The following is a 22,168-nucleotide window of genomic DNA, read 5'->3' as shown; positions in this document are numbered from 1 at the left end:
AGCAACCCAACTGATAATATTTATTGGGCCTCAACAAAACGAAACTCCTGCCCAAAAACCCTTTTGGGTCCATATAGTGGACTTGTTTTGCGAGGCAGCTGGCGGTTACACACCAATAAACTTTATGCTGATCATGGGAGACAAAGACATGTCAGGACAGTCGGAGTTCATCAGGGCTCTTCGCTTTTTAAAATCGAACAAAACCCCAAAATGTTCTCTTAGCACTGCCTCAAATCCCATCAGATGAGCTGCTTGATACTGACTGTAAGTAATGTATGGCTTTGGGAAAGCCTATCAGTTGGAGGATACCCTATCGGCCATAACAGTAGTGAAGATGAGGACACGGATACTGATTCTGACTACTAATACCACAAGGTTGAAACCAAAGTATTCTTCTAAAGCAGAAAATAATTTGCCTTTTAGTTTATTCCTATGTTGAAACTTGAAACCAAACTAAACCAACCAACCCATTCGAAACTGAGAATTCTTAAAAGTCAACAGCGTCTAATTATAACTACAGAACACTAAACACATCTTTGTAGTAAAATTGATACTATTAAAAAAATAAAATTTGCTGATGTATTTTTTCAAGATTTTGTTGTAAACATTTTTTAGAAAAATTTAATTTTTTTGATAATGTTGCATGTCATACGTGGCATTTAACTATTGGCTTGTGAGGCCAACAAAAATAAAACAAATATTCGCTTGTTCTGTAGGAGACCTTTGGCTTGGTTAAAGCCCCCGCACGATTATCTTCCACACCAAAAACTCTCTTTCATCTCCAGATCTGCTGCTGATAATAAATTAGTAAGCAATCGTCATAGCTATGGCGATTAGGGTTTTTCTTACCCTTCTCCTCTTCTTATCATCTGCAATTGTATCGTTTTCTCTCTATGAAGATCAAGCCGGCCTCACTGATTGGTAACTCGTTTCTTCCTCATCTGATTTCTTCTGACTCTCTAGTTGACAAGTTTCGAAGCTTACTACTACTTTTCGATTTAGAAGTCTAACTAGAGCTTTCACCAATCTGATTAATCCAAATTCGCAGTGTATCTAGAATCTGTGATTTAGTGTTTTTAGATCTCACTAGCTACAGAATTGTTGTAGTAATATGATTCATGGATAGATCCTTTACGAATTCACTAGTGAATTTGAGATGCGATCGGGGTTAAGCTACTTTTTGCTACATAGTGAATAGTGATGTTGATGATTTCTAAGGAATTAGGATTTAAGTAACTAAGAATTCGTACAAATTAAAAATTGTTGAGGATCATTGTTTTATTGCGTAGGCACCAAAGGTACATTGGGAAAGTGAAGCATGCAGTATTCCACACTCAAAAGACTGGAAGAAAGCGTGTTATCGTCTCAACCGAGGAGAATGTTGTTGCTTCACTTGATCTCAGACATGGGGAGATTTGTAAGAGAATATTCATCTTCTTATATTTGTTATCCATCTTGAATCTTGAAGTATATTCCACTATGATTTTCCTTTTTTTTTTTTACTTTGTATTCTGATTTTGTGCAGTTTGGCGGCATGTTCTCGGGACAAAGGACGCTATCGATGGGGTTGGTATTGCCTTGGGAAAATGTAAGAGTTATCTTCAATACATGTGGATCGATTATGTCTCCATGTACCTAACACTATATATGCTTTCACCTGAATAAATAATGTACCAGTATCTTGAACTCTATTTTCTTGGCTTCAAATGATTTCAGATGTTATCACCCTTTCATCAGAAGGGAGTGCTTTAAGAGCCTGGAACCTTCCTGATGGCCAAATGGTGTGGGAAACATCTCTGCATACCGCACAACATTCAAAGTCACTGTTATCAGTGCCGGTAAGTAATTAGGACTTGGGAGTTATGCCATTTTCTTTAAAAGAATGACAACTTTGATCATAGGGCATTGAAGAGTGATATTATCTGATATCTTAGTTGCTTCATCCTTTCCTTGGTTGATTATTTATGAATTAAAGCTATCTTGCAGATAAATTTGAAGGTTGACAAGGACTACCCTATTATTGTTTTCGGTGGTGGGTACCTCCATGCTGTTTCTGCTATAGATGGTGAGGTCCTCTGGAAAAAGGATTTCACAGTGGAAGGGTATGACAGCCTTCACTCTATATTTAATTGAGGTTACTTCAACTGCAGACATGCGTATTATAATACTCTTGGCGTTTATTAATATTTTCGATGTTCTTTATGGTGCCTCCTGCAGGTTTGAAGTTCAGCGGGTTCTTCAACCTCCTGGAAGTAGTATAATTTATGTGCTGGGATTCATTAATTTATCTGAGGCTGTTGTTTATCAGATTGATTCCAAAAGTGGAGAGGTAGTGGCACAAAAAAGTATGGTGTTCCCTGGTGGATTCTCTGGCGAAATTTCATCAGTTTCAAGTGACAAAGTTGTTGTTCTTGATTCGACGAGGTCAATTTTGGTTACTATTGGCTTCATAGATGGGGGTCTTAGCTTCCAGAAGACCCCTATTTCAGATCTTGTTGAGGATTCCGGGAAGGCTGAGATTTTATCAGCGCTTCTTAGCAATATGCTTGCTGTAAAAGTCAATAAACGCACTCTATTTGTGAAGGTTGGTGGCGAAGGAAAGTTGGAGGTGGTAGACTCTTTGTCTGATGAAACAGCCATGAGTGATTCACTTCCAGTTGCAGACGATCAGGAGGCCTTTGCTTCAGTTCACCATGAAGGGAGCAAGATTCACCTCATGGTGAAACTCGTGAATGAATTGGATAATGTATTGCTTAGAGAGACCATTCAAATGGACCAACATAGGGGGCGTGTCCATAAAGTTTTCATGAACAACTATATCAGGACAGACAGGAGTAATGGATTTAGGGCGCTTATTGTGATGGAAGATCACTCACTCTTGTTACTGCAACAAGGAGCGATTGTTTGGAGCAGGGAAGAAGGCCTGGCTTCAGTGACTGATGTTACAACGGCAGAACTCCCTCTAGGAAAAGATGGTGTATCAGTGTCAAAAGTGGAGCACACTCTCTTTGAGTGGCTTAAGGTATGAACGGTCTTAAACGTCTTGGTTGGGTTTTCTTAAGTTCCCTAGAGCTGTGTTATTTTGTTGAGTATTTGATGTGTTCTACTTGTTTTCTCACCATAATCAATTGAACTTTTTCTGTTTCTTTTGGTAGGGCCATGTGCTAAAGCTTAAGGGATCCTTGTTGCTAGCAAGCCCAGAGGACGTGGTAGCAATTCAAGAATTGAGGGTGAAGAGCTCTGGGAAGAACAAATTGACCCGTGACCATAATGGCTTTCGGAAATTAATCTTAGCACTTACTCGACCTGGAAAACTTTTTGCTCTGCACACTGGAGATGGGAGGATTGTCTGGTCCATGCTACTAAAATCTCCTAGCAACTCACAAGCCTGTGAACGTCCAAACGGTATTAGCTTGTACCAATGGCAGGTCCCTCATCATCACGCCATGGACGAAAATCCTTCGGTGCTTGTAGTTGGCAAGTGCGGATCAGATTCAAGTGCGCCCGGTGTACTTTCATTTGTAGATGTGTACACGGGAAAGGAGATTAGCTCATCAGATATTGGTCACTCTGTTGTGCAAGTTATGCCTCTTCCATTTACCGACTCGACGGAACAACGTTTACATCTAATAGCTGATACCGTTGGCCACGTCCACTTGTATCCGAAAACTTCAGAGGCTCTCAGCATCTTTCAACGCGAGTTTCAAAATGTATATTGGTACACTGTTGAGGCAGATGATGGAATTATCAGAGGACATGTAATGAAGGGCAGTTGCTCTGGTGAGACTGCAGATGAGTACTGCTTTACAACCAGAGAACTTTGGACTGTTGTGTTTCCTTCGGAATCAGAGAAAATCATTTCAACACTAACACGAAAGCCTAATGAGGTATAGATCTTGGTTTCTAAATCAATGCTTCTTTAATTCTTGTTAGTGTTTTACTTAAAACATATACATAGATTGCTGTGTTTCCTTTTGCGAGTATTCGTTTCTTGGGAGTTTTGAAAACCCAAAACACTGGAATGGAATGGAAGCTTAGTAAATGTTTACTTTTTTAATCATGACTTGCGTACCATTTTTATTTCCAGGTTGTTCATACACAAGCCAAAGTCAACACAGACCAAGACCTGTTGTATAAATATGTATCAAGAAACTTACTGTTTGTGGCCACCGTTTCACCAAAAGGTGCTGGTGAGATTGGCTCAGTTACACCAGAGGAGTCATCACTTGTAGTATACCTCATTGACACCATCACTGGACGGATACTGCACCGTTTGTCACATCAAGGCTGTCAAGGGCCGGTTCATGCGGTAAGTCCTCATGCAAATTTATCTCATTTCTTTTTGTCACAGATTCAGTGCAATTTTCTTAGCCTTCAAATTGTTTTCAGGTGTTTAGTGAGAATTGGGTTGTTTACCACTATTTCAATCTTCGAGCTCACAAGTACGAGGTTACGGTCGTTGAGATCTATGATCAGTCTAGGGCGGTATGACTTCATAGTTCATACTCAAAACATTTTTTCAGTTGATTGAGTGTTCGCACTGTGAATCATTATGGATTTTATTTGCAGGAGAACAAAAATGTCTGGAAACTCATTTTGGGAAAGCACAATCTAACAGCACCAATCACTTCGTACTCTAGGCCAGAGGTGTTTACAAAGTCACAGTCATACTTCTTTGCTCAGTCTGTGAAAACCATCGAGGTGACATCCACAGCAAAGGGTATAACTTCAAAGCAGCTTCTCATTGGTACCATCGGGGATCAGGTTTGTACATTTCTTGTCATATAGATACCTCCATAGATTGAAAAACTGATACTCAAAACTGTTCTAATGAATAATTAGATATTGGCACTTGATAAACGATTTGTGGATCCACGCCGAACACTTAACCCGTCTCAAGCTGAAAAAGAAGAAGGAATCATCCCTCTCACGGATACATTACCCATCATTCCTCAGGTTCATGCAAACCCATTGTCCTTATTTTTGTTAGAACTGGGCAATCTCTTGTTTGGTTTCAGTTAGAATTAAGTGATTGTATCGATTCGAATGCATTTGTCATATATTTCACAGGCGTACGTCACACACTCCCACAAAGTAGAAGGTCTAAGAGGCATAGTAACAGCTCCGTCCAAGCTAGAGTCAACAACACACGTCTTTGCCTATGGAGTGGATCTCTTCTACACAAGGCTTGCTCCTTCAAAGACCTACGACTCACTGACCGACGATTTCAGCTATGCACTTCTCCTGATCACGATAGTAGCACTTGTTGCAGCCATCTACATCACCTGGGTCCTTTCAGAGAAGAAAGAACTAAGCGAAAAATGGAGGTGATTGAAACCTTTAAAGGTTTAAAACCCTTCCTCTCTTTGGGCTTTTTTTCACAGTTGTAGAATGTTTATGAACCATTTTTCGCACTCTTAGAAAAAAAACCATTGGCTTAGCTAAATTCTTGATGTTAGGCTTTGGAAATTGAGTACACTTTACAGACTCTTGCTTTGTGACCTTTGTCACATTCTAAAGTTGGGCTGAACCTTCTGAATTTAAAGTTTATACAAGCCTCTTTTTAACCTTTTCTTTTTTTTGTGAACAGAAATAAATTCCATGTTTTATGACCCAAATCAGATAATGATTGATCCAACAAAACAAACATGTCACTTTTAAACAGTTCTTAAACCCTCGTCAAAATCGTAAATTCATTTTTTTTGGGGACCATCCACACACAAACATGTGATTATAATAAATATTATGTAATGGTTTAATGCGAGTAATAATCTTAGGGAGAATACAAGTGTAACGCCTGACAAATTTGGTGCGAACCAATAATTTTCCTCCTATTTTAAAAAGAGACGCTTCCCTTCACTTCACTCCACTTCACTTAAAAGTCCACCACAACAATCTCGCTGCAGTGAGCGATGATGAAAGCAAATCAGAAACCGAAGCCACACGCGCCGCCGCGCCCTCTCTTCTCATGTGGCTTCTTCCGCCGCTGCACACAGTCCGTACTCAGTCCAACCTCTCCCCACCAGCAGCAACCTCGCCGTAAACCCACCACCACATCATCCTCCTCTTCTTCCTCCTCAACCTCAACTTCCCAAAGCTTCACTCAATGGCGCTTCCCTCATCACCTTGATCCAACTCCATCCACCGCTCCTCCACCTCCTCCACCACCTCCACCTCCGCCTCTTCCGGTAACCACCACTCTCCAAGAAACCTTCCAGATCGCAGAGCTTCATCTCACATCCGTCTCTGAATCCGACAAGCTCCTCGCTCTACAGCTACTCGAGCGTGTCGTCGTACCCGACCCGCCTTCTGATCCGACTTGTCCACCGGGTCTCATGCGATGCCTCGTCTCTTGCCTTCGTAGCAACAACAAGATCGTAACCGCCAAATACGTCACCAAGATCCTCCTCGCTCTCTGCCTCGCCGAAGGAAACCGCCACGTGGCGGTCGAGGCTGGAGCCGCCAGAGCGGTGATAGAAACAGCGGCGGGGCTAGAGATCTCAGCGGTGGAACGAGCCTTAGCTGCGTTAGAGCTCATGTGCACGACGGCGGAAGGAGCTGCGGAGGTTCGTGGTCACGCGATGACGGTGCCGGCAATGGTGGCGGTGATGGCGAGACTAGCAGGGAGGGGAAGAGAATACGCTATAAGCATACTTTCCATAGTCTACGGGAAAGCAGGCGGAGGAGGAGATTCCGGCGAGGAGATCGCGGTGGCGCCGGCGGAAGAGGTGGCTCGGGCGGTGGCGTTGGCGCTGGAAGGAGAGTGTACGGCGAGAGGAAGAAGAAAAGGGGCCCAACTATTGAAGACACTGGAGGAATATGGACGGTTGGATCTGAGTCAGAATGGGACATGAGAAAATGAAATCTAACGGTGGAGATTATGTCAGATGAAAAATAATAAATCTGAAAGCTAGTTTTTTTGGGGTCACGGGCTTGTTGTTCTTTTCTTAAAGATGTGTGGGCCTTCGTCTCTGTCTCCCCTATCTATTAATTATGTATATATTACATTAATTGTCCCTTTTAATTATTAGATATAAACCTTTGTCAAAATTTGTATAAACTAATATAAATTTGTATCATTTTAATTGAAGTGATGTTAAACAATTCAATTTTAACATCAATATATTGATAATTGATGTTAACCCACATATTTTTTTACTCACTCTGTATCATAAAGAATGATTTTTGAGATTTTATTTTTGTATCAAAAAGATTGATTTTCTATATATTTTTATTAATTAATGTTAATAAATTGTGAATTTCAAAATCATTAATTGATAATTTTAAAATTTGATGAATTATTATTGGTTAATAGCTATAAAAAATGGTTTAGTATGAATAAATAGTATATTTATAACTAAACATTAAACTAAACATTAAATATTTTTCTTAATTGGTATAGAAACTCTATAAAATCAATCTTTTTGATACAGAGGGGTATCATTTATTAATAAATGATTTAATTTAAAATCACTTATTTTTCTGATACTATTTAAGTGATACAATCCACTTCTTTTTTTGCAATTGTGGGTTCAAAACCTAGTTATTATAAAAAACATAACTATGTCAAAATTTATTAGGTTTTACTGTGGAACAAATTTCCATAATTTTATCCGCGAAGTCGAAAGACATATTTGACTGTTAGCAACGAACTAGTTATAAAATTCTTAATGACACAACCAGTTTTTAATGGAATAAATTATAATGAGAACTCATAAAGAAACCATATATGCGAATCCTAGCCAGCTTCTCACTTTCTTAGGCATCGGGTAGACATTCAACTTTCAAGTAACCATATGATTCTCTGGGATAATGAAGTTTCATACGATTGGTTTTAAATTGACTTATAGGTTTAGGTTTTTAATAAACTGAAAACCAATTGTAAATGAGTAGACTGTCATTAGATTATTTCAAAAAATTTCATGTAAAATTCTAACAGTCTCTTCGAAAAAATAACGATTATCGGTTTATATATATCATACTCTAAAATATATAATATATCCCATTTAGATCAAAAGTAAGTTTCATAAATTTATAATTCAAACCTATTTGACAATAAGTCGACTTGGACATGTCATTTATATATATATTTTTAGTTCCTTTAAGCTTCGGAAATGATTCCTAACCTAGTATAGTTTTTTTTTTTTTTTTTTTTTTTTTTTTTTTTTGTCAATCAGAATATGTTTAGAAATGAGAAAACTCATGTGTTTTTGCATGTTCATGGATTGGTCATTTTCGAATAATTAACTATTGGCATGAACATGTGGGGTGGTCTCTATTTATAATTGAGAGGCACCTCCGCAGATACCAGAACATCGCCAGGTCATTTCATAGCAACTTTGATGCTACTATATATATAACACCTATATTGCAAGTTTTAGAACCTTATATGTATTTATTTTAATATTATTGCAAGTCTAAAAACTCAAAAATCAATAATCAAAATGGTAGAGAGCTTATAACACGAATTAGATATAATCTTTTCAATATATAAGAACTGACACCTTACATACATATACCAAAACTGTTTGAACTTTCACACGTTTAAGCATTGGTACATACTTTTTTTTACAGCAGCATTGGTACAGGCGCATAACTAAATAATATATGCTTATTCAAATCCACAAATTAACATTTGTCCAAAAAAAAAAAAAAACAAATTAACCACGCGGTAGTATAAAGAACATATAGTGTTCTAGGTTTTCATGAAAACTGGTTTTAAGCATGAACATGACTATTGATCTAGAAGTATGAACCGTATTAATGACCAAATATTACTTTGATCAATTGATACAATTATGACCGTACAATACTAGTCGATCCAAACCATAATTTGGTTAGCTGTTATACCGGTCAATGAGGTGCTACTATAGCTATATACCATATATAACTGGCCTCACGTTGGTCGTCTAACACAACATAACCTCTGAATAGAACTAAAAATACCGTTTAATATGAGTGATATATATCACTCCATAAAGCCAAACTAATTTAGCAGAATTAGGATCACTCAACAGATAAGTTAATGATCCACTAGCATCGTTCAACGAGTAGCAAGAATTATCATTAATAAGCGGATACGAGGAATTAAAAATCATCACATATCGTAAGTATACTTCGATCTTTCTTCTTACTTACAGAAATGAAGTACTTTACGTCAAACTCCGGAACAGCCAAACGACATAAAGACATTTGTGATAGGACAAGAATATAAAATATATTGATGAAGAAATTAAGAAAATAGAAATCTATATTCACGACAATTCATTTTTAATTACGGATATAGTAAAAATGGTTTATTATGACAGTAAATAAAAAAAACAAAATGTGTTGGTCAGCCTAAATATACTAAAATGGTTTTATTTATAATGTTCGAATTAATCTACCATCTATCAGAACACACCATAAACGGCAAAACTAATTCATGTCTGTGGGCATGACGACTCGAGCTCTCCACATTATTGAATCCTGAAAGTAATTTTATTCAAAACTGACATAACTATATTGGTTTGAAATATTAAGAATCTCAAAATATAATTCTGAAAAAAAAAAAATCAATTTGATAAAAAATATTGTTATTATATTAATCCGACCTGATGACTGGTATGAGACAAACTCTAATTTGATTTTAAGATTTTAGATCCGTCATGATCCTTTGGCTTAGCGGATCAGACCGTTAGATAGGGTTTAATCTATATGAGTCAGGCCAAGTCACTGACCAACTTTTTTCAATTTTTAAAATCGGTCCTACAAAAGCTGTACCGGGTTGGCATGAGGGTTTTGTTCCCACCAGAACATCTTTTGTCATACGTATCGGTTGGCCAAAGGAAACAATGACTTTAGAGGGTTTGTTTGCCGGTTACTCCATGATAATGATGGTATTGTACTAATTTTCGAAGTCGTAACCAACTAAAATAAATAATCTCAACACTTTCTCGATAAATAATCACCAATGTCAAGGAATTGTAATCATGCCCCTCACTCAAATTCTTAACTATCTTAGTCTTGGAATTATATAATATCTCTAGTATATATATATATATATATATTTATTATTTTATCGGTGTTATTCACGACTTCACGTTATCGATATAAATATTTTGATGATGTAAATTAGAGCTGATTATCATCAATTTTATTCAACTGATATCAATCACTTTTAATCACTTTTATCAATTATCCCATTATATATCTTTAATTGATGTTGGATTACATAATTAGTACTCCCTCAGTTGTTTTAAAATATCGGATGTTTAAGGAACTTTTTTTTTTCCCAAAATATAGGATGTTTTCAGATTTTTATGCATTTATTTATTTTCATAATATTAAAAAATATGTAGTCAACGGAAGTATAAAAACCAACGATCTTTTTTTTTTTTTTTCGTCTTTTTTTTTCGTCAATTAAAACCAACGATCAAAATTCATATTGATGGCTTCCAAGATTCGATGGTCAATACCATTATTATCATCACTAGTCATCACCAAAATCGCTCAACGTGGCCACTAGTATTCTTGTTCAATTAATTAAGTTTTGTTTATTACTGTTTTGGTTAAAGAAATAATTTTTTTTAATATGTGTGTTTTTAAGCAAAACATCCAATATTCTGAAACAGGGGAAATATCAATTTTTTTCCCCAAATTAGTATCAAATCAACTATCTATATATACATTTTTGGATGACTTTTAGCAAATAAATCCTGGAGTTGGAATGTATTTACGGATGAATGCCATTGGCATTAATTATTTAAATTTGAAAAATATTAATTAAAGATATTACCAACACGATTTCGAGAATCATAAATTCATATCTTCCTTAATTTTCTGAGTCATTAATGTGATAATCTTTAGGAAATATTTCTCTGTAAAAAAAGAAATCCACATTAATGAAGGCATTAAAATCGACACTAACAATTAAATTATTTAGATATTCAATTATTTTAAGATTCTTATATCTTATTTGATATTTTTTTTTAATATCTCATTCTTTAATTACTGCGTTTAGAATTTATTGGTTGTTACCTATTTTTTGGTGAAATTTATTGGTTGTTACTTAATAAGTAATTATGGTGCGTTTATTTTAGTTAATATCTAATTTAAAGGATTTGTTTTCTTTTATTATTAATAAACGAATAACATGTATAGAAATAAAAGATTTTTCTTGCGACTCCATAATAAAAATATTAAACTCTTATTTTCTACATTTCTTACACATAATATCCTCTTATTCAATAACAAAAAATATATATTGCATATTTTTAAAAATATTTATAATATTTAAATTATATAAAAAGTTTGTAATATTAATATTATTTCAACTCTATACAAATTTAATATATATGTATATATATCTTATGGGAACCATTTAAAAGAAATTTTTAAATTGACTTGAATTATATAGCTTTTAAATAAAAGTATTATTAAAAAGAAAAATAACTAAATGATATTTAATTTCACGGGACGGGTAATATGATGGGACGGGTTTGGGTTGATATTTATAAAAGATAGTATACCACGGGTGAAATCCTAAAATTAACAATCAAAATAATCTATCAAACAAATTACATTTTGATTTTTTTAAGAAAATATAGCCCCGCGGTGTACCGCGGGTTAAAATCTAGTTGTTAATTATAAGCATCAATAATTTTATTGCGCTTTAAAACCAAACACTACATGCTTTCCCTTTTTGTACTTTTTTGTCAGATCAATTATTTTGTCAATTTCTGCCTTTTCTCTCTTTAAAACCCACACTGTATACCATCCATACAACTAGTGTATATCTATACATATATTATATGAATGATGACATACTTAGTGAGTATTTCAGATCTTAACCCTACATGATGTTCCATAATTTAGGTTTTGACCCAGATCTTAGAATACGAATTTTTTATTCCTAGCCTCTAAATCAACGGCGACAAAAAAGGATAAGTCACACTAAAATATCCTTAATTTCTTAAAAAAAACAAAAGATATTCCTTCCATTCTTTTATAAATGATGTTTTAGGAAAATGCAAATCGATTAAAAAATCATTTTACTTTTGTTTATTTCTAAACTAAAACATCATTTATTATTTAATCAACTAATAAAAAAACAATCTACAAAATATAAATCGTCAAAACCAATTAAAAAATAATTAATTTTGCATCGAAAACTGAAAACATCATCTATTTAAAAACAAAATTAAAACCTTAAAACATCACTTATTCAAAAAACGGAGGGAATATATCATACTTAAATATAATAAGATCCGGCAACATTTTTTTCCTTCTAAGCAATGTTTTTCAATCTTCAAACGCATCTCTACAAAAGTAACATAACCTCCTATACAAAAAATATCACAGATCCAAGAGATCAAATTCACATAATCTCTTCGCATAATCATGCGTCACTCTCATACTCTCCATTTCTCAATTCTATCTTTCTTCGTCACTATATGGACCGTCCAATCTGTACCACCACAACCACCGGTTCGATGCGACCAAACCGGCTGCACCGTCTCCAACGCGTACGGCACGTGGCCTGACCGCAAAACCTGCCACGCGGCTAACGTCACATATCCAACGACGGAGGAGGAGCTTCGTAAAGCCGTGGCCTACGCGGCTGAGCATAATCTCAAAGTCAAAACCGTCACCAAATTCTCTCACACTATACCGAAACTCGCTTGTCCTTCCGGTTCAGACGCAATGCTAATTAGTACGTCGAAATACAATTCGGTTATCGAGATTGAACCAGACCGGTTGACGGTTACGGCTGATTCTGGAGTTTCGTTGAGAGAGCTGATCGATAAAGTTGAAGGAGCTGGGTTTAGCATCGCAACGTCACCGTACTGGGAAGGAGTGAGTATCGGTGGGCTGATTAGCACAGGGTCACACGGAAGCTCGTGGTCGGGACGAGGCGGTTCGGTTCATGACCATGTTGTCGGAATCAGCCTTGTGGTTCCGGCGAATTCATCGGAAGGTTTCGCCAAGGTTGTTAGACTCGAAGAAGGGAGAGATGATAAGCTTCTTAACGCCGTTAAAGTGTCGTTGGGTGTTTCAGGAGTCATCTCAAAGGTATAATAACTTAACGCCGTTAACAGTTTGTGTGTGTGTGTGTTTATTAATTCACTAGTATATACTATATATATATTTTTGACGTAACGCCGTTAACAATTATGTTATGCAAATAATATTATTATCTGTAGGTGAAACTTTCGATAGAGAAAGCATTTAAGAGAAGTATGACGTATAACTTCACATCTGACGTAGCACTTGAAGACATTTTTATGGAGCATGGGAAGACATTCGAATTCGGAGACATAACGTGGTATCCTTCCAGAAAAACTGCGGTTTACCGTTACGATATCCGATCACCGGTCAACGTCTCCGGCAACGGAGTCAACGACTTTACTGGTTTTCAGTCTAATCCTATCTTGATCTCTAGAGGGGTTCGAGCATTAGGTTAGTTCATCTTTCCTTATAGTAGACAGACTCCACATTAATTAGTACATTACCAATATTCTCGGTTTAATCCGGTTTAGATGTTTAAAATCAAAGTTTTGGCTTTGAAAATGTTGCAGAGAAGGGACTTGAATCTACCAATAACGAGAATGGAAAATGCACCACTGCGGATACTACGTTGGCCTACAAGAAACTAACTGGGAACGGTCTAAAGAACAATGGTTTAATCTTTACTGGATATCCGGTTATCGGGAGACAAGGCAAGATCCAAACTTCCGGGTCTTGCCTCTACTCATCTTCAATTAGAATTGATGTGGCTTGCGCATGGGACCCGAGATATAGTGGTCTTTTCTTCTATGAAACGACAGCTATATTCCCCGTTTCTAGGTTTAGAGATTTTCTCCTCGACGTGAAGAAGCTACGAGACTTGAAACCCGCAAGACTATGCGGGATTGACATCTATAACGGTATCCTCATACGTTTCATCAAGGGCTCAAAGGCTTATCTTGGCCAGACAGAGGATTCTGTGGTTATTGACTTTAATTATTACCGAGCAGACGTTGAGTTGACCCCGAGGTTGAACCAAGATGTGATGGAGGAGATGGAGCAGATGGCGTTTGTTAAACACGGCGCAAAGCCGCATTGGGGGAAGAATAGGAAAGTGGGTTTCTTTGGCGTGAAGAAAAAGCTTGGACCTAATTTTGATAGATTCTTGGAAGTGAAGAACAAGTTAGATCCTAAGAAGATGTTCTCTAGTGAATGGTCTGATGAGATTCTCTTTGGAATAGAAGCTTCCAAGTATGACGGATGTGCCCTGGAAGGAAATTGTGTGTGTTCAGAAGACAGACATTGTAGCCCTTCCAAAGGTTACTTTTGTAAGCAAGGCCTTGTTTATACACAAGCTAGGGTTTGCAGATTCTCTCCAGCTCAAGTTCTAGTGACGTAACTCGAGATTTTATGTTTAAATTATGTCATTCGGTGAAGAAATGACAAAGAGACTACTGAAATTATTATTCTTCGTCATGAGTGTATCCAAGGATATACTGTAAATGTTTTACTAGGCTCTCGGATATCCATAAATTTTGGGATATAGCATATATGCTATTTGTACGGAAATGATATTTTTGTTATCCATATTTAACTCTTTCAAAAGTATTTGCAAACTTTTAGTTTATCCGTACATGGATTATTAGAGCATCTCCAACGCTAGTGTATTAAAGAGTATCTGAAGATTAAAAAAAAAATGAAAATAATAAAAAAAAAGTAGGAGAGAGTAGACATGTTTCTGGTTTGAGAAACTGTGTCTTCACTTGTCTTTATATTATTGGCTAAATTCTCTTTTTATAATTGAAGGATGGAGATGGTCTTACCCATATAAAACAATTGTCTGAACAAAAAAAATAATGTTGCTACCGCTATACGTTTACCCGATAGAACTGAAAGGTCTTTATAACCGCTATAGATACTGTAAAAAGTTCTCAGTATTCATTCTCACGTGACTTCTAAGTTCTAAGTTCTAACCTCTATCACTCTATGTATTTAATATCATGATCAATATATTATTTAACCCATAGTTTTACCAGTTAAAATGCTATCAAAGCCTATTAAGCGCAAATGCTCAATATGTGACTAATCTTTAAAAAAAGGGAATTCAATCAACCATTACAAGCTTGTCAAGTTAATTATAAATCCCATGTCAAAAAGGATTATGACTATATGTATATATATATATATATATATATAAAGAGAGAAATAACTTATACGTCTATGTCACTTCATTCAAAACCAGTTTTAAAAAGAAAAAAAAAATTGAATGTTTTCCAAAGTGACAATAGTGGTGAATACAAATCTCCTCCCGATTCTTGAGGTTTTGTTATCTAATAACTCTCTAGTTTTTCGATCCACTAAAGGCATTTTCTTAGGATATCCTACAAACCACAGTGGTTATCTTTGCTTAGATTAAGAATCTTGGGCCACCTCTTATTTTCCCGTTATATATGTCACATCAGAGGACTGTCCTCACCCTTGGTTTAAGAATCCTACTACACCCATATATATATTACCCTTGTTGTTCTCCCCAATCCGCCAACACCTCAATCTTTGAACCTCGCATCCACTCACACTCCCATCATTTCTTAATACAAAATGATCCTCTACCGTTTTCCTTGCTTTTCTTCAGCACTCTTAGCTTTTTATTTTTGATGTAAAAGTTGTTTTGCATAATATTCTTCAAATTGAGGATTTAGTTTACGGTATCTTAAGTTAAGAGGGTTATCTTAGGTTTTCCTACGAGTTTGGAGCAGTGAGCTTGTCTGACAGAAACATTTAAACACCACAGTATAAATAAGACTAATAAAATATAACGCAGCAGAAAGGTATCTAGTATTTCCCAAAAAAAAAACAAGGCCTATCAGGGGTACTACAGTAATTTAGATATATATACACAAGCTGAATGGTTCCCGAGTATGGTTGAACAAAGCAAAAGAAAAGATATGAGATGTGTCGAGTTTTAAGACCACAGACCAAGAACATGAGGAAGATTTGCATTTTACTCTTTCCTCTCTGACTTAATTCTTGTCCTCTCTTTCTCTCGTTGTATCCCTCTTCCTCTGTTAATGCCTCTGCCTCAGTATCTGTTTCACAATGATTCAGAGAGAAACCTGTTTTGTTAGAGCTGGAGACAAAGATTTAATGGACAGACTGATAAAAACTCTGTTCTAAACCCTAAGCTTTAACATATAAGCCAACCTTTTGCAGTTCTAAGCAAAAGAAACACTAGGGTGCAGATTTCTTAAGTCATTGATTTCAAGATGAACCGAGTGAAATCGAAACAATTGAATTAGAAATAGGTAGTCCTAGCAACGTACCTGCACAAATCCCTCCCACGCCGTATATCTTTTACGCATTTTCTGTTGCTGGACAAACCGGCTTCTTTGTCTGCTTCATTGCGTCCTGCTTACACAAGCTTGGCTTTTTCTTGACGGTTGTGCGTTTACGGGCTTTAAGATGTTCCCCCGTTAACATGTAAACATTCCCAGGTTCAGGAATGGTGAAATCAGCAGGGTTTCTGTTGACGCTGCACACAATAGATCCAGAACTGTTCTTGACAGGCCACGCAGAGGCATTATTGTTGCAGCTTTCTGCTTTTCTCTTTTGTTTCTTTTCTTTATCTCTCATGTGAAATTTCAAAGGGAGCATCATGGAATTCGATGCTCCCAGAAGCTGGAATTTCGCTTGGTCGTTGGTGCTTGCAAACACAGACTTTTCATGAGTATTGTAAACAGGAGCATAGGTGTCTTTTCTCTTGGTTTTCTTCTCTTGATGAGGACTCCATGAAGCTTGAGCATTTTGAAATGAAAATGAAGACGTCCCAAGAGGTGGAATGATGGGGAAACTCTTCCGCGAAGTCTCGTGTGCGAATCTCTTGCTGTATAGATCAAAAGGTATCTGTTTAGTTGAGTAGGCTGACTTACTAGAGTCCCCTGTTTGAAGCTCTATAAATTCCTTGGACTGGTTGACTGGCGGAAAATGTCTTTTAGTAAATTTAGTGTTTCCGTGTTGGTCAGCGGGAGTGGTTGACCTTAGCCGAGGATCCATAAGGCTGAGTAGATGCAATGCTGGTATAGAGCTCTCACTAGAAAAGTTATCAATTGGCCTACTACTACTACTACTACTAACCCCAGCAGCATGTTTGCAGCCAAATGAGAATTCTGAATTAGGCCCACATTTTTGCTTCCCGTTGGCAGCAACAAAGTTGAGGTTCCACGTATTTTCATTATTAGATGCCTGTGAAAGCGTACCCGGCTTTGTTGACTGATCCATATTGAAAGAAACTGGCTTGGGATGACTCTGTGGTGGTATCATGGAGGATGGCCAAATTGGATGAGAAGCTTCTCTGTATTGATTAGGAACACTCTGGCACGTATCGCAAGCACGTAATACCCGAAATGAGGATGGAGACGGGTTCTGATTAGCCACAGTTGGCAAATTCCCAAGCCACTGACAGTTGTGACCAGAAAACCGGATGGCGCTGGCTCGGTTTTCTTGCGTGGGAGGAAAGATCCCAAAAGGAGAAGGCACATAAGGCTGACTTATTGGGAAAAAATCATGAGAGTTCTGCTGTTTTCCCATAGGAAAATATTCTTCCCTCCTTGCGTTGCTACCACATGGTTTTGGTGGTCTTGATGTGTTGTTGTCCTCAAGTGAGATCCCGTTATCGTAGGTTTCATTGAGATCAATCAGTAGTGCATTCTTGGATTTGTGTGCCGTTTCTTGTGATGGCTGTTTGTTGCTAACGTCTTCTTCTTTGTCTGGAAGACACCTCTCGTACTGGTTTTTGGCCATGAGCTCCACTATCTCCATGGGAATATCATCGTTGTTTTGCTCTTCAGTCGTAGTCTCCTTTCTATCGTGGCTTTGGCTTCTGGGTGCTCCATGATATTCTTGGCCCATAACAGTCTTCCCCTTTCTGTCTGCACCAGAAGCATCCTGCCAAGTAAATCAATCCCGTTATTATTCTGTTCCAACCACTGAAGCACATCAGTTTGGAATATACAGCAATAGGTGCAAGTTAGAAAACAGAATGAGAAAGCATGGCGATTGAAGAGACTGACTGAGAATTTTGATGCTCATATGTGAAAAAAAGCTCATTCACAAACTGTAATACAACAACTTTTTTGGACGGGTAACTTAAAAACAATAGATGCAAAGCTTGTACCTTTTGCAGCACCCGAGATACATCCGCAACTTCAGTAGAAGAAGGGGGGTATCTTAGTTTCAGGTTCGAGAAAGACGATCTATTTGTATTGTGGTTGTTGTTTCTGAAGTCAACAATATCTACTCCAGTTCTCAACCATCCACCTGAGCTGGATTTAGAAGAGGAACTAAAATCTCGAAGACAGTTTGGTTCCGCGTCTCTTGACCTCACATAATCATTGTCTTGCAAATGCAAAGAAGTTATGGGCTTATCATTAGGCTGAGTGATATATTTTCTGAAATATCCATCTGAAGCCAAACGGTTGTCAAATAAACTGCCCACCCTTTTCTCATTCAACAAATCTTGAGTTTGGGAAACAGTGCTTATGGAAGGACCAGTTTGCGGTTTAACTTGATTTCCATCAATGCCGGTACTAAAACTGATCACGGTGCTCTTCCCATTATCTATTACAGGCTTCTTTGTCTTCTTCTTGGCTAAACTGGGCTTCCTCTCTGTTCTCTGAGTACTCGGAGGACAAGGAACCAAATCTTTTCCAGTGAATAAAGAGTGCACAGGAGTTGATCTCTTACTGGGATCTGCATCATTCTCCATGACGCCCTCTTGTGAAGTTTCACAAGGAAGTGATGGTACAAACTCGTCAACAACCTGAAATCTTCTGTTTCTCTGCTTACCCTTAAATGGAGTTCTGTCAAACCCACTATCAGTTGATTCACTATTACCTTGATCAGAGTCACAACTTTTGGAGGCATTTTCAGAGGTTGCGCCCATTGTACTCAATATCCGGCTGACATAATTGTTTTCAGGTAACAACTTTCTTTTCCTCCCTCTAACCGATTCCTTTTTCAAAGCAGACTCTTCTTTTCTGATACTACTACCACCACTGGTTTTCGTATTACCAAGCAACTCACTGAGTAGACGAACCTTGCGAGATTTCCTACGCTGCAACCCACTCATAGCAAGATTTATACTCTCTGATGACCCATTGTCACATTCCATCAGACCACGAATGCCTTTATGATTCTTGGTTGCCTTAGGTGGTGTATCCTCAACCACACCAGCAATTTCAGATGACCCGAAAGTTGTCACAGCTTGATCCACATTATGTTTCTGATCTTTCCAGCTGCTAATATCCATCGATGATTTGTTTACTTTTTCTTTAGATCTCTTGTTGCCTACCTGCTCTGGACTCGCGAGCTTTCTGCTTTTGCTCCTAACAGTAGAAGCATCCATAGGTCGAGGACGAACTTTCTTGAGAAACGTAGTAGCTGCAATTGTTGAGCTTTAAGAAGTTAGTATTCCACTTCATGTGCACACTTTAATATGCTTGACCAGAGAAAATTTTACCTGTCTGATCATCCTTCTGAGATCTCTCACAGTTAACACCCACATTCTCCTCAACAGCATTACCTGGAAAACATGATAATACAAAATGATTAAGGTTGCTATCGATTATGAAACTAAACCAGTACTCAGCAGATGCATACCTGCAATATCAATTTTCTTTTCTTTCTCGTGATCAATGATAGTAAGCGAATTCAATTTGCTTCTACTTGGAATAACCGAAGAGTTTCCAATAGTTCTCGAGTTTGAATGCAGTCCACAATCTGGAAGCAGCTCACATGCATAAGTTCAAGTAGAGAAGCATATATGTCTTTAGGAACATAAAAACAATATTGGAAATGTGATATACCTTTTGTCCCATGAGCATCTATATCTTTGATGCAGCTCATACAATGCCACCATCTAAACTTTGGAACAGATAAAGAAGGAAGAGAATAGTTTTGTTGGTCCACTAAACTAACACTCTCTTCTGCAAAAGGCCAACATTTTCTAAGGTCTCTCTCACGGGTTTCAGCTACGAATCCACTGCATTAATTCAGAAGAAGAAAAACTCGTTATTCATGTCCTTTATCTTGTAGCTTGCTACTATACATATGCATTTGGGAAGTGACATTAAACACACAATATAAACAAACTTATTGGAAAATATAAACATACTCTAACAAGAGAGGTCAATAAATTATACTCACCGTATGGAGAAATGATCACATTTCACCATATCAATCTCGTTGGCAGCGCCTGCGAGATCTATGGATATTGAGTTGATCTTGATGGATGATCCCATTTATTTGCTTGAAGGAGATACTATGCCTCAGTGATGATTAACTTCCATACACCATTATACTCTCTCCGAAACTAGAGCTACAAAAGTAACACATCAAAAAATTGTTAGCATCACGAAATGTAAACATTCAAGTTATATAACACACCGTAATTGTGCTTAATGATCACATTATTGTTGCATATCAAGACATTAATCTTAACTTTCCATATATACAACACAAATATAACTCTAATTTTCTCTAAGCAAAAAATATAACTAATTTTCTAACATAATGTTCAAGCATATTCCATGAATATCCACATAAAATAACAGTCATAACCAACATCAAACTTCACAATTAAACCCTAAAGTCTACATAAAATCAAGAACGAAATTCTATACTAGCATCTCATTTAAATTACGCTAATATAACAAAAATCAATCGCGCAAGTGAATTTTATACATTTAACAATTAACATGTAAGCAAACCTAAATTTAAAGACGACCTAAAATTAGGGTTTTCAGACACACGAGAAACCCCCAAAGATGTAACCTTTATCTACATGACCAGCAAAAATTAAGAGGATCGGACCCGATTCAATATAATTTCCGAATTACAAAACCCAAGAAAGGTCAAATTATTAATCTGCGTAATTTAGGGTTTAAAATCAAAATTAGAACAAAATTAATAGATAATAAACCACTTAAATTAACCGTATGTGATTAACAAAGATTAACCAAGACCCACCAATTAATACGGGTCAGATCTATCCGCACGTGAATAGTCCGTGAAGACGAAACCCAAAAAAAAAAAAAAAAAAAAGTAAGAACATCGAGTTTCTGAAGAAGAGACGTATAAATGAACAGTGAAGCTTAAAAGACACGAAGTCAGCTACAAGTCAGACCAAATCTCAACCCAACAAGATCAAACCTTAGCTGAAACCTTAAATCGAAAGACATCTGAGATTCATGTCGGAAACCACGCACCTGTATAAATCCGACCAGAAATTAGGGAAAAAAAGCGAATACGAGATTCGAGCTCGATCTTAAGCGGCAAGGGATAAAAACTGTATCGGTAGATTGAGAAACTGATGGAGAAGAAGATTAGAGGAGCTTCGAGGATCGATTCGTCGGGAGATGAGTAGAATTTGACTGCGAATTTTCGAGAAACCCTAAGAGACGAAAGGGGAGGGAGAGAGAAAGGGGGACTTTTTTTTCTTTGGCTTGTAGAGAGAGACTGTTGGAGAAAGAATAAGAGAGAGAAAGTGGAGCTCTCTTATCCTTGAAATGAGGGTTTTTTTTTTTTGCTTGCGTTGATATAAGGGTTATAATCTCAATAAAATAATCATTTATTAATTTATTGTAATTAAAAAAAAAAAACAACTCATCTATGGAACATGACAATGCCATGTCACCATCTGGTCTGCCTATTTCCAATTACACGAAACAATGTTACGTATCTTTTTACTTCTATTGTGTACACGTATCTGTATTTGTATCTCTTTATCTATCTGTATTTGTATCTGTATATGTCAAAAGTGAAAAAAAAAAGAGAAAGTTTTACGCAATAGTTCTTATGTTTAGTTAAGAAAAAAATCCCAGCATTAATCATAAATAGCTGGATTAGGGTAACAGTATCCAGTAATTAAACAACAAGATTAAGAAAAAGATCTCAGTGTTTTCTATGTATAAGGAAAGAAACCGATTTTTATTTATTCATATTAGACGTTTTTGTGTGTGATAGGATGGGGCACAAGAAACCAATGAGAATTAACCACGTGGCCGTAATGTGCGGTTCTTATCACAGCCCATTTTCGTTCACTTGTGTCCTGCCTGAAGAAAAGAAAACCCTAGGCGCGTGGTTATCACGGCGTTTACTTTTCGCGTGTGGGCACGTTTCGTCCGTG

The 22,168-nt window shown here is 36.9% G+C and overlaps 4 protein-coding genes across 6 annotated transcripts; 3 read left to right on the top strand and 1 right to left on the bottom strand.

Moving 5' to 3' along the window:
* Positions 1-691: 691 nt before the first annotated feature.
* LOC9309588 (ER membrane protein complex subunit 1) lies at positions 692-5,570 on the top strand. The gene is made up of 12 exons (XM_021020872.1): positions 692-921; positions 1,290-1,417; positions 1,526-1,588; positions 1,717-1,838; positions 1,987-2,102; positions 2,218-3,022; positions 3,156-3,887; positions 4,088-4,309; positions 4,390-4,485; positions 4,570-4,764; positions 4,843-4,956; positions 5,071-5,570. Exons 1-12 carry the CDS (start codon positions 827-829, stop codon positions 5,329-5,331), a joined length of 2,949 nt encoding a protein of 982 aa, XP_020876531.1. The 5' UTR covers positions 692-826; the 3' UTR covers positions 5,332-5,570.
* A 148-nt stretch (positions 5,571-5,718) lies between these two features.
* On the top strand, positions 5,719-7,104 carry LOC9309587 (E3 ubiquitin-protein ligase PUB23). Its single transcript, XM_021020873.1, has one exon. It carries the CDS (start codon positions 5,913-5,915, stop codon positions 6,852-6,854), a length of 942 nt encoding a protein of 313 aa, XP_020876532.1. The 5' UTR covers positions 5,719-5,912; the 3' UTR covers positions 6,855-7,104.
* A 5,134-nt stretch (positions 7,105-12,238) lies between these two features.
* On the top strand, positions 12,239-14,595 carry LOC9307550 (L-gulonolactone oxidase 3). Its single transcript, XM_002873472.2, has 3 exons — positions 12,239-13,053; positions 13,185-13,440; positions 13,560-14,595. The coding sequence occupies exons 1-3, from the start codon at positions 12,382-12,384 to the stop codon at positions 14,384-14,386; spliced, it is 1,755 nt and encodes a 584-aa protein (XP_002873518.1). The 5' UTR covers positions 12,239-12,381; the 3' UTR covers positions 14,387-14,595.
* Positions 14,596-15,780: 1,185 nt separating this feature from the next.
* On the bottom strand, positions 15,781-21,562 carry LOC9309586 (protein EMBRYONIC FLOWER 1). 3 transcript variants are annotated; one of them, XM_021022246.1, is made up of 8 exons: positions 21,249-21,562; positions 20,188-20,359; positions 19,848-20,023; positions 19,642-19,761; positions 19,502-19,564; positions 18,158-19,422; positions 16,308-17,928; positions 15,781-16,073 (listed from the first exon to the last, which is right to left on the bottom strand). In XM_021022246.1, exons 2-7 carry the CDS (start codon positions 20,280-20,282, stop codon positions 16,339-16,341), a joined length of 3,309 nt encoding a protein of 1,102 aa, XP_020877905.1. In that variant the 5' UTR covers positions 20,283-20,359; positions 21,249-21,562; the 3' UTR covers positions 15,781-16,073; positions 16,308-16,338. The 3 variants fall into 3 exon arrangements, with proteins under 3 accessions (XP_020877905.1, XP_002871479.1, XP_020877907.1); XM_002871433.2 differs by having other exon boundaries at positions 20,188-20,353; XM_021022248.1 differs by lacking the exon at positions 21,249-21,562 and adding an exon at positions 21,010-21,233.
* Positions 21,563-22,168: the final 606 nt, after the last annotated feature.

Source organism: Arabidopsis lyrata (assembly GCF_000004255.2).
Source record: "Arabidopsis lyrata subsp. lyrata unplaced genomic scaffold ARALYscaffold_6, whole genome shotgun sequence".
NCBI classification, from domain to species: domain Eukaryota; kingdom Viridiplantae; phylum Streptophyta; class Magnoliopsida; order Brassicales; family Brassicaceae; genus Arabidopsis; species Arabidopsis lyrata.
This window is presented reverse-complemented; position numbering and strand designations above follow the sequence as displayed.